This window comes from Sebastes fasciatus, chromosome 14, assembly GCF_043250625.1.
Source record: "Sebastes fasciatus isolate fSebFas1 chromosome 14, fSebFas1.pri, whole genome shotgun sequence".
Classification (NCBI taxonomy): domain Eukaryota; kingdom Metazoa; phylum Chordata; class Actinopteri; order Perciformes; family Sebastidae; genus Sebastes; species Sebastes fasciatus.
Genome location: NC_133808.1, coordinates 22469455 through 22482240, shown reverse-complemented (window position 1 = coordinate 22482240; position 12786 = coordinate 22469455). Strand labels below are relative to the sequence as shown.

Sequence of the window (12786 nt, the reverse complement as noted above, 5' to 3'; positions counted from 1 at the left end):
TCTGATGGAAACACTGATCTCATATCTGTGAAGTTCACTGCTCACTCGTGGAAATTCTCTGGCAACCAGTACAGTTCAATGTGAAAACCAATATGCAAGTGTTGTAGGCTGCAGTTTCTCTAATGGGCGCCAGATCCTGGCTCCAGAAAGACTGAACACTGCTGTGTTCATTACATTTATTAGGGGTGGGCGATACCACAAAATTTGGTTTTGATCCGATACCAAGTAATACAGCGCCAGAATCGCCGCTACAGATACTTTTTATAATTAAAAGCAGCTTATGTACTTTCATGTTGCTTTCCACTATTAATTACTTATCACAGGACACCTTTAAACCTGCAGTGGGCAGAATTGGCGCAAATATGATTCAAAAAATATATTTTTATAAAACTGTCAAACTTGGCAGCGCTGATCTAATATTAATCAATATTCTGTTACTGTTATACTTATTTCTTGCCTCAAATGTTTTCAGAAACATTTTGTAGTGTACTGTTTAACTGTAAAATGAGAAGGTTTATGTCTAAATGTTATGTTACATTCTGAAGATTTACTTCAGAATACTTCATCCACTGGATCCATTTTTCTGTTTTAAAACTTTAGTGTGACTGGGCCTCTTGGAAACAATGGATAATAAATAACAAGTGTACCAGCGTGCATCAATAACTTTAGGCTAATGATGTCACAGTCCTAAATTGTTTGTAAGACAGAACATCACCACAGTGGAGCCAAGACTGCGCTGGCTGTCATATGGACCTAAACTGAGGAGCGACACTTTGGGTTTTCCTCACTGATATTATGTTACCACTTAAATGTCAACTTAATTAGGTATATGGAAACTGACACTGACACTTCAAGTGAAAAGAGGAACATAAGTATGACTCATTCCTATTCCTGTAAATCCAACAGATGTGGCAAATGTGATTTGTCCCCCAACCCACCAGTCAGGAACGGATTAGCTAAGGCAAAGAAAGCAAAGATGAATCCTGATTATGAGTCATGTCAAAGTGAAGTACAGGATGACATTATTTGTGTCCTGACACACAAAACTAATAAAATCAATGAGAGCGTGAATGACCTTACACGCATGGTGAACAAAAATACCATGAGTATTGAGGGTTTTAAAAAAAATCCATCGACCACGGCATTTTTGAGGTGTATGATCTAAAACAAGAAAACGCCACACTGAAAAGGAAGTGCAATGGCCTTGAGAGGAAAGTCCTTGAGATCGAACAAAAAGTCAATGAAATGACAGATACAGCAGAAGATGGAACCCGAGGCTACATGGCATCACAGAGAAAACTGATGAGGACATTCGTTCGAAAGTGAAAGAAATCTGCGCTTTGTTGCTGCCATCGATGTTGTTCATCGACTTGGACGTCCCAAGGAGCCGATCAGAGGCCAGAATGCAACACATAGCGTGTGTTTACGTTTCAATCTTATAGATATTTGGCGTCACAATATTACTATTTATTTACTTGGAGCAACTAAGCTCTTCCACAACAGTCTAGAATTGACTTCTAGCTGATCACTAATGACATTACTAACAAGGTTAAAGAAGTCTCCATCGATCCAGTAACTGACTGTAAAGCCACCACAATTGACCTTTTACTAAGTCCCGCCCATCGAACGCAGATTGGCCAATCATAGCGTGGCATCGGCTAGCTTCGACCAGGGTCTGACAACTATATGGCTCTGCTCCATAGATTCTCATGTTGCAGATTTTCTTCATTTTCAGGCTGGTTTTGTGGATTTGGAGCTAGTCATGGTTAAACGTTGTGCCTGGGGCATGTGTAATAGTGATACTCGTTACCAGGAACAGTGTTATTCCTTAATTTCATTGTCTTCTGTCTCCATTGCCAGGTGATGGTGGTAAAGTTTGAAATTAGAAATTTGGTTATTTGATTAGGAAAAAAAGATTGCTCCAAAAAAAATAAAAACGAAAAACAAATAATTACAAAAATCCTGGAATTTTCTAAAAATCAAAACACTTTTTTATAAGGACATGAGTGAGTAGATGTATACAGAGTTTGATAAAAAATGGGCGAAACAAACAAAGACAGGACTTTTACTCAGGGGACCGGCGTTCGTGTCTCATGTGAAACCAAACGTTGAGTAATTTTTACTGACAGCGTTATGCCATGTGACGCTATGTTACTGAGACATTACATCCATAGCTTATGCTACGTTACAAGTGTGCCGAATGTATTTTAAACATTTTTTTTAATGTCATAACTGAATTCTCTAACACTTTGTTTCCTCTTTTTGTATTTTGAACTTGTTTATATGTTATTATTATCTCCGCCAGACCTAAACCTGAGAGGAGATTATATGTTCGGTCATGCGTGTGCATCTGTCTGTCTGTCCACAGCTAATCTCCAAACTACTGGACCCATCAGTCTTATATTTTTTGTGCTTGACTGTCTGCTCAAGGACTTCTCTATTGAATGTTTTATTCCGTCATATTTCTGTTGCAGGACATGTGAAGCGATTTTTATGTCTTTTTGACAGAGCTGCTTTTAGGATGTGTTCTCCAGAGTTTCTAGAAAATGATAGATGGATCCATATTACAATAGAAGAATCAGTTTCATTTCATCTATAATCATTCTTGCTGACATTTAGATTTCTGTAGAATAAAGGTTAATTTGAGGTCGTCTTTCCCACCATAACTGTCCTTTGAATTACACTCATTATTTTGAACATGCCCTCAGAGGATGAGATATTTCTATGCAAATCTAACCCCAGCAAATCATGTGAACTCTGGTCAATTCAGCAGAATGTGCAATCAGCCATAATTATCATATCTGCTCCTGTTTTTGTGCCACCCACTGTCACGTGCGTAAAGGTCTGAGTTCATTGTACCTAAGAAATACTGGACTTCAAATTTGTAAATGTCTCTCTCAATGTCTCTGTCAACAAAATCTGATTTTAATGTGACACACAATACGAGCATATTTCCTTGAACTTTGTGTTACACCGAAGATAACACCAAGAAAGAAACATTTGAAGCAACAGCAGTGTTGACAGAGAGGTTGATCTGGAGCAATAATGGGTACCATTCACAACATCTTGGCACCATTATAATAAAAATTATTATTATAATAAAAGCACCCCTCTGCTTTACAGAGCTTTATTGGGAGATTCAGTGAATTATTTACTGTTTTGGTTCACTCTCACTGCTCCCATGTCATGGCTTTTTTTCCCCCCGCTTGCAGCAGGCATCTGTTTTCAGTAAAAAAACTCTAAAAACCCAGTGTGCACTAGTATACCTGCTCAGCACCAAACAGCACACAGACACAGTCACTGTCTGGTGAACATAGTGGAGCTTATAGCAGCTAAAGAGCCACATATTTAGGAGCTGGTAGAGACCAAACCAGAGCTAAAAGAGAGTGAATATCTTATATTCATGAGGTGGTCAAACTTAAAAGGTGCTAAATGTTGTATTCACATCTTTAAACCATTGCTCCCAATTGGCCCCAAAAACAGTTATTGCAGGCTTAATGATTCCTTTTTGGTGTTTGAGTTTTGTTGATGATACAGTAGTTAATGGTAATTAGTGCACTTTACCATATTTGAACACTGAATATTTGAATTAACTGATGTGAGCTCTTGTATTACTGTTTGTTATATGCTCCTGAATGTAATCTTATGGTACATCTGTTTCATAGTCTTAACAGGGGAACTATAAATAGTTGCGTTATTCTCTATAAACATGGCTCCTGTGAAACTTTATGGAAAAACAGACTAACATATCAAGAAAATATGTACAGTATTAAGTGAAACAAGTGATGGATTTTTTTTCTGACACATTTACTCACACTAAAAAAAATAGTCTTGCTTTGCCTTTCATTCCTTCTTTGAATATTTCTGTCCATGTGTATATCTGTGTTTTCACCTCCTCCATTATAGAGCTATGTTCATGCATGTGTGTCTTGTCTTGTCTAATCAAGACTGCAAAACACCTTCATACACACACATTTATATACTGAACATGTGTGTAAGGTCACACACAGATCGAAACTAAGAGACGGTGCAAACATCGTACCAGCCTTCCTCAAGATGTCTTTGTCATCACTTCAATTTAGAGGCGTACAAAGTCCAGAGGCAACTGTTGAAGCGAAATGTAATACAGTCTTTTGTAGTGTAAGGTTTTACCAATTTCCTGGAGGAAATATTGAACAATTAAACTGTAAGCTAAGGAATATGAAGCTTATACAGTTCTGGAGGAAAAGGAAGGAACATGAAGTTGGTGCACCAACCACATCGGCCTTTTTCAAAGCAGACATTTTTGACATGACTTTGCAGGAACACCACATGTGTAATTAATATTATTAATAAGGGATGCACATATGGGTCATGTAAACAGCATATTCCATTTGACTATTCTGAATTAGGCCTTACTCCGAATGGAGCATTTTCCGATTAAGACATGTGGAATATGTTGATATTATTCAGGTTTTAGGGGCATTCTTTGGACATGTATACAGCACATTCAGAATATGTGTCTCAGTTGGGGTTTTGACGGCAGTTTGCGACACACAGCCTCTTGCCTGTTTACGGTCAACTCTGTGCGTTGTACACAAACCAACTAGACGACAGTTTGCAGAGATGCATGACTGAAGGAGAAACACACCTACTTTTAAACAATTATGAAAGACTTGGAAATCAACAGGTTTTTGGATATGCGCAAATATCGCAACACCGACCTTTTCAAGAAGGTGTTTGAAGGAATGAAAGAAGGAGGCTGTGGTCGTACAAGTCCGCCACCGTCTACGTTAATCAGAGTATGAGAGGCTGCATGTAAACTGGAATATTAGTGGAATTATTCATTTTCATTAGCCATGTAAACAGCTTAGTAGGAATATTGTGTTTTTTTGGAACAAGGACAAAAATTGGTGCATGAAAATGTCACTGACAAGGCTTATGGCTAAACTTAAATGGATCATGTACCAATATATCAGGGGCAGGCAACACTGACTGGTTGATTTTAAAAGTCGGTGTCAACTTAATATGTGGTTTAACAACCACACAATAAAGTAAAGTAGCAACACACTGAATGACACTCCCTTTGCATAAAGTGAAATCAAGGGTTGTTCTTACCTTCCAGTGATCAGGAGGAAGAGGGTGAGGATGACGAGGAGGGTGAAGCCACCAACCGCTGCTGTGACAATGACCAACACCTGGCCTTGGTCAGAGGCGATGTCTGATGCTGAAAGTGGAGGAGCATGGAGGATGGTTAAGAAGTAGGGAAAAGATGTAGGGTTAGGCAGAGGAGATGTGGAAAAGAAGGTAAAGAAGGAAGGAAGATGAGAAGTAGGAGAAGTTGAATGTAAAGAGCAGGTGATAAAAGCAGTGAGGGGAGAAAAGAAGGAAATTACTCAGTGGGCAGGATAAAGTGAGAAGAAAGAGCAAATTCTCATTCAACATCATCTTCAATATTCCCCTCCATCAATGCGCCATACATAGACCATGTTCGCTCTCATGATAGGCAGGAGGTTTGATCAGCTCTTTGTAATGCAAAGACCCTTCGTCAGCTTTGGTATGGGAATGATTCATATATGCCTGCTGCTGTTTAATTAATATTATTCATTCATGAAATTGTGATTTAGTCCATGATCATTTGGTTAAATTGGTCCCATTTGATATTCATGATTTTCCCTTTTCTGTGTCTTGTCACAAGGCTAACGAATCCGAGATAATTGAAAGATGATTGCTATTACCAAACTTATTTCTATAATATTTCACGCTTAATGAATATGAATTGGAGATCAGGGTGCGTGGTCGCCAGCCCAAAGAGGGAGGCTCATGTGGGTTTCTACAGTATGTGGGTGTTGAGTCACGAGCACGTGCGTGTGCGCAGGCAGGGTGTCATGAATGTGTGTGTGTGTGTTTGGCTGGATAAAAGTAATTACAGACCACTCAGAGGGAGGGAGAGTGAAAGTGACAGTGCACAGATCACATGAGACAATTCTCCCAGACGTCAACTTCACACACTCTTCACATCACTAACTAAGCAGATGTGTTGGACTGATGCTGCTGTAATGACATGTGTATGTGTGTGTGTGTGGAGAAAGAGGGGCAACAGAGGACAGGATGCAGAATGCAAGGTGAGCGATGAGGAAAACAGATGACAGAAGAGAAGCAAAGACAAACAAGAGAGAAAGAGAGAGGCGGAAGTGACAGACGGATGGAAGAAGGAGCGCATGAGACAGTGAGTGACAGGCGGACGGACAGACTGACAGGGAGGGAGAGAGCGACAGAGGCCAAATCTGCTTTCTCTTTCAGATAAAAGGCCAGGCAATACAAAGGCTTGGCCAAGCACCGTCTGATCCGCAGATAAAGCAAAGCTCTGCAGCTTTGGAAGGGAGAGGACCACTGAGCCAAATCAGCCCTCAACAATACCTGAACCAACATAAAAGGGCAGCTGGACCTTTGTATTTTATGAGTAGACTTGATACTGTTCAGACACACACACACACACAAAACAATGATTCAAAATACATCGAACATCAAGGCGGTGTTGTCGGACTCCCGTGATGATTGTATTCAATTTTTCAACTGCCATCGCAACAGATATCCTGACCTTTAAGGGTTTGTAATTTCAACCTATATGAAATTCATACTGTAGGGAGGCCAGATGTTCTGGAGGTAATGCAATCATAGTTAACAGATACCGAACAAAAATTAAAACATTAAATCAGTTCTAATCAAAGATATATAAATCTTTCTAATCTTTATTTACTACTAAAACATAGCATTGTTTTATATACCTGCAATTATTACAATGCTTTAACTCACATTTTGCATTAAAAGGACTGAAATATGTGACTAATATGTGATTTACCCAAATTGAAATAATGAAATATATTATCCTAAAAAAACACATCAATGTCTACCACGAACCATTTTACGGGTCGAATAATCATTACGGATGTTTCAGTCTATTTGGGAATGCTGCACCGTCCTCCAGTTAGACATGTGGCAATTTGTGAGTTGTTGACTAAAAAAAGTTGACTAAAATATATAAAAATTCATATTAAAGGGACAAAAACATATGTCTGCAACAAGCACACGAAACATATTTTAAGCAAAATCTGGAAACAGCTAAAAATGTAACAATAAGACATTTTTCAATAAAATAAGATGCAATATTATAAAAGGACAATCACAAACATTTCACATTATTGCCAAACACTTTCCAAATATAAAGTCCTAGAATTTTTAAATAATTTCTTTCTACCTTTTTTTTAGTGAATAACAATGCAATTGTGAACTATATTCTTAGAAAAGCCAATCCAGAAGCAAACAGTATGAGAAAACATGGGAATTGTGAAAAGGATAATGTGAATTTGGTAGCTTCTTGCAAAACGTGGCTGTTCAGCAGATATCAAATTTAAATATTGCACATGCTAAATCCATCTACACTTTATTTAATCTACAGTGTATTTCTGTGCCATAGTATAACTTACTTACTTATATCAGCAGTAATATATTTGATGTTGTAGTAAGAGTGGAAAAATAGACACCCACACTTCCTGTGTATGACAGTTGCGCTTAATAGGGAATCATGGGAGTTCTCTTCACTTTAAACAAAGTGTATCTGTTGCTAGGATTGACACATGACAGCGTGATATTATAGTGTTTGTGATTTTGTGACTGGGATCTCATGAAGTAGTTGCCAGTTGCTATCCTACTCTGCTCCAGTTGGTGGGATCACATCCAGCCTTATTATCTGCTGCTGTGCTCTTGGTGCAGGCTGCCCTGAGCGCTGCTCCAGGCTACAATACATGAACTTCATGTGACCCTGAACTGATGCTTGCAGCCTGATCTGCTGCTGCTTCTCAGCCTAAATTGTGATTTTTTTTTATGCACAAGTAAAGGTCTTAACTGGCTATGCAACCCGATATCACGCCAAAGCGTGTAATAGACCCGCCTGTCCATCAGATGATAGCCATCAGTGTCATGTATTTGCATAAAGCAAAACAAAGCCAGGGACTTAGGATCAGGCAAGAAAACCACTTTGTTAGGTTAAGGGGAAACGTCATGGTCACTGACTTAGGGTTAGGCAAGAAAACCTCTTACTTAGGTTAAGGAAAAAACATAATGGTTGGGCTTAAAATAAGTACTTAAACTGAGTAAAACTTGTACGGAAACAACGTAATGTCAGTGTGGAAAACGGTTGTCACGTGACAAACGTCACCTCCCCACCCGCCCACCATATGTGGTCTTTCTAACTTTTTATACTACGTCACTAGCTCGGAGCTTTGTACGGCGTATGGAAAACACGTGACAACACTGCACCTTCATGCAGGCGTGTAATATTCATGCCTCGGCGACACAAAACGTGACACTAACACGCTTTCTTCCGGTGGACAGGCGGGTTTATTACTGTGAGACTGGGCTGGGCCTTGATACAGCCAATACATTTGTTGATGGATTTTGAGACTGCTTGTGTTTGCTCATACAATGTAGATTAATAATGGATGGTTGACCCTTTTCAACATGAAGCATCATCCCAACCTGACACTGAGAGTGAGATGTTTTGTTTGCTGCCATCACCTTACATGATTTCTGCACACTTCACCTTAAATATTCTCTACGATGAAGAAAAACTGTTCTTTTAACCTCATATAAACCTAATGCTAATCATGATCTTAACCCTAGACCAAAGTCTTAATTTTATCCTACTCGTTTTCAGGGGTGAGACGCAGCAACATGTTTTGGAGAATATCCCATTTTCTATATTATTTTGCCGTGAAAAGAAGCACAGATACAAACTGAGACAGCTGCATCCCTCCCCAGTAACAAGTGCTGTCAATGGTCCCAGGTACTTACAGTCTCCTGTAGTCTTGTACTCATATTTCGGGGTGTAGGAACTGTATCCAGCTGGCGTGCGGGTGCGTACACAGAAGACGTACCAGGTGGCTGGTTTTAAACCTGAGATGATCACACTGGGAGCCTTGGTGCGCGTCGACGAGTAGCTCAACTGCTCATGTTCCTGTGGAAGATGATCAAAATAATCTAATTAACAGGTTTCCACCTAACATTATTTAATGACTGACGGCCAGATTGAACTCAATTTACACTCAATATGTGTTACTGTGTCTTGGCGGCTGCTGATTGCACAACCAGTGACAAGGACTGCCTTCAAACTTTATCACTTTAACACAGGCAATAGACAAGTTTAATTTTTTTTCATGGAACAACCACTGAATAGATTAAATGGTCTTTCAAAATAATGTGCACATAATCATGCAGAGAGAGCATTATGAATTGTCTATTCAGCTTAAAAAGATTAGCTTATAAGGTTATTATATGTCCTTGGAAGCATATTTGAAGTGCTTTATAATCATATAATGGGTACTATAGACTGTATTTGTGCCTTGGGACCCTTAAACTGCAGGAAAATAACAGTTTTTTTCCCCCTTAGAAAGCCATTCTTTGGACTGATTAGATAAGAGGAGCTGATGTGGCTGGCTGTTATTGAAACTCAGCCCAACGACAGCAGCTCATACTGTATTTCTTCTCCTAAATATTCCAGATATTGCTATGCTGCACAAGGACTGTGCTTGAATCTCAAAATTGCAAAAAAGAAATTGCTGGTTACACAAAAAAACAAAGTTACCTTATGCCCTCACATCCAGTTTCAGGAAAAACAACTAAAAAAAGCTCAATTTTAATTGATGATTAACATTGAAACCATACTATATCTACAACTGAATATACAGTATCTGTCCAACAATAATTCAGAACAGTGTGATTTCAAACTGGAGACCTCCACAAGATATTTGAGCACTTAGCCTATTAGGATGCTCAAACAATCTCCGCTGATGCTGTGTTGAAGAGCTCAACATTTCATGCACTACTTCTGTTTATTTGGACAAAATCATGGATAACACGATTTAGCAGGATCAAATCCCAGTTTAATCAGTGGACTATATTGTTGTGCCAGGATGTGCAGTTAGCAAGAGCCATGAAGATTTTTTGGTCTGATGCCAGATGTTCGTGTTTAACCATAAAGACCTAGAAATATCAGTTGATTTTCTTATGAATAACAAAACAATGGAGGACCATTAACACATTTTACACACTTGCATGATCCTTATTTTTTCTTGAAATCTCGGCTAAATAAATTGTTACAAATAAGTCTCTCACCTGAACAAGGATCAGAATAATAATATGTCTATACCTACATAATGCCCTTCAATTTAAGACTGGATCTGGACATAAACAGAAGTAACTGTACCTTCTCATAGTATTTGATCTCGTAGTCGAGGATGAGCAGTGTTGTTTGTTCGGGCTGCTGCCAGGAGAGAGCGATGCTGTTTGGAGAGGCCCAGTCCTTTTTCAGAGTCCCAACCTGAGACGGACCTGGTTTGAACACAAAACACACAGCTTCAGCTTCAATGTCTTTACTATAGTCACAACAATCGAATGACTCCGGACATCTTTGGTGAGTATCCTGATGAATAAAGTGAATCAAATTAATATGGTTATTGATTTTGTACACACTTAGCCTTCAGATCTGGGCAAATATAAACAGTACTGAGCTGCAAAACAGAATTGACTTGAGGCTGATTTTCACATGTATGCACGATTCCCCTCCAAACATTTGGCCTGTCTGCTTTCCACAGAGAATTAAAGGAAAAAATGATAACTACAAAAATACCACAAATGAAATATGCTTGGGCATGCTGCTTAATTATATATAGGAAAGACTGAACACCTCCCTACTGCTTGATAAAATTAGATTTTTCAAGTGTGTGGTTGATGCAGCTCTGCAGTTTCAAGGTGACGTTTATATGGCAACATGCGCTGTAACCATTCAGCTACCAAGGCGCTTGATCTATTTCTATTTCTAAAGATGCACAAGGGGAAATATAGGACAACGCAATCAACTGAAGGTTAAGAGCCCAATAAGATGATGTTGTTGATTCAGTTTTACTTGAGGTCTGTAAACCATTTGTGTACTGTGATGTTTATGTTGCAGGCCGCTGCTGCTGGTATGGTCCATGGCTAATGGATTATATATTCAAATTAAGTTGTAATGCATTAAGTTAATGTGAGTTAATGTAGCGTTTTGTTCCTTTATTGTTCAATACTTTGGTTTAGGACCAAATATCTGTAAAACTAATGATATCCTCTCAGAGTAGTTTGTGCCAATTAACCATAGATTGTTTATAACAAGTGGACGTAGTCACCATGACGTCACCCATTGGTTTGTGGACTGCCGTTTTGAGGCCTTGAGTTTGGCAATTTGGCCGTCGCCATGTTGGTTCTTTGCAACCAGAAGTGACACATGAGCTAAGTACAACCTAAGGCTGAATAAGACATTTTTAGGCGTCCAAAAAGGTTATAATTAACTTTCATGACCAGAAAAACACACTGTGAAAGGGTTAAGGTTGTAAGACAAAAACACGGACAACGCCGTGGTAGCAACCTGTTAATCACAAGATAGCCACGCCCTAAAGCATCCCCTGCTTTATGGTCTATTTGACTCTAAATGGAACCATAATTTACTAAATGAACATCATGCTGTGTTGAAGAAGACATGAAACTAGTGATTGACACCATAAACTCATGTTTACAGTGTTTACTGAGGTAATAAATCAAGTGAGAAGTAGACTCATTTTCTCATAGACTTCTATACAATCAGACTTCTTTTTGCAACCAGCAACCAGCATGCTAACATTGTTAGTGTAAGCATTGTGATGTTGTAGCCTCACAGAGCTGCAGACTCTTGGTCTTGTTGATCTAGAGAGAACCAGTTGACCTCAGCAAGCAGTCAGTTTGATAAGAATGTGCACTGAATACAGAGCGAGGAGTTTTTCTATGATGCAGCCAGTATACAATGAGGCTGTATAGCACACCAAGAAATCCAATGGCTGACAACGTGTGTGCATACACACACACACACACACACCCACACACACACACACACACACACCCACACCCACACACACACACACACACACACACACACACACACACACACACACACATAGTATATTAACACCTGTCCACCTTGTCAGCAATAATCTTCACACATCCATGCTGATGCTCAATTATTGTATTTCAAATATAGGCTGTAGTCCTTTCAAGTCTCTGGGAATACACATCCACACCGCTATTCTCCCATAAGATCATCTTGTTTTAATTGAAAATAAGTTGAGGAAAGCTACATCTTCTTTTCTTGGGCTGAATTGCATTAGCTTTGCTCTATGAATTTCTGCTGGGTGAATAATTGCGCTGGTGCTCCCGAGAGAGGTCAGCAGATGTAACTGCCCTGAGAGCCATTATTGTGTATTATATCATCTAATGTTACAGAGCTGACTCATTATGTGGATATACAATGCTGGCCCGCTTTACTCAGGTGTATTCAAAGTAAAATGATGCCAAAGACACTATTTTTCATTTGTTCTACAGTAGCGAGCCGGGGGAATGCAGCTCTCTCTTTGTCTGAGGCTGGGTATTAGGGGGAAGCATGGGGGATCAGGGATGGAGGTTTAGGGTTTGGGGGTCGGGGGGCTAGATGACATGAGAGCTGTGGGCTGTAGGGGTTTGAGCTTGTTAGCTAGAGACCTACTGCTACAAATCTGATAGAAAATGAACACCTCTGTTCCCTTCATTCCTCTTATTTTCATCTCTCTTTTCCCTCACCACCTGCTTCTTTTTGTCCATTCGCTCTCCATCTGTGGTTGGCTTTATCTCTTTATATCCTCACACATGTGATGGTTTTAACGCTATGTCCTCTGGTCCTTCCTTTCCTGCTCATCTCCAAATGTCCCT

At 39.3% G+C, this 12786-nt stretch overlaps 1 protein-coding gene across 3 annotated transcripts in view; it reads right to left on the bottom strand.

The window, feature by feature from the left end:
• Positions 1-12786, bottom strand: part of LOC141782869 (ephrin type-A receptor 6-like) — a 191182-nt gene that overhangs the window by 25959 nt on the left and 152437 nt on the right. For 2 of the 3 annotated variants that reach the window (XM_074659684.1, XM_074659685.1), the window contains exons 6-8: positions 10244-10368; positions 8833-8995; positions 5098-5206 (exon numbers count right to left, since the gene is read on the bottom strand). In XM_074659684.1, the coding sequence (XP_074515785.1) occupies positions 5098-5206; positions 8833-8995; positions 10244-10368 (397 nt within the window). The remainder of the gene's footprint in view (positions 1-5097; positions 5207-8832; positions 8996-10243; positions 10369-12786) is intronic. The other variant, XM_074659686.1, reaches the window with a different exon arrangement.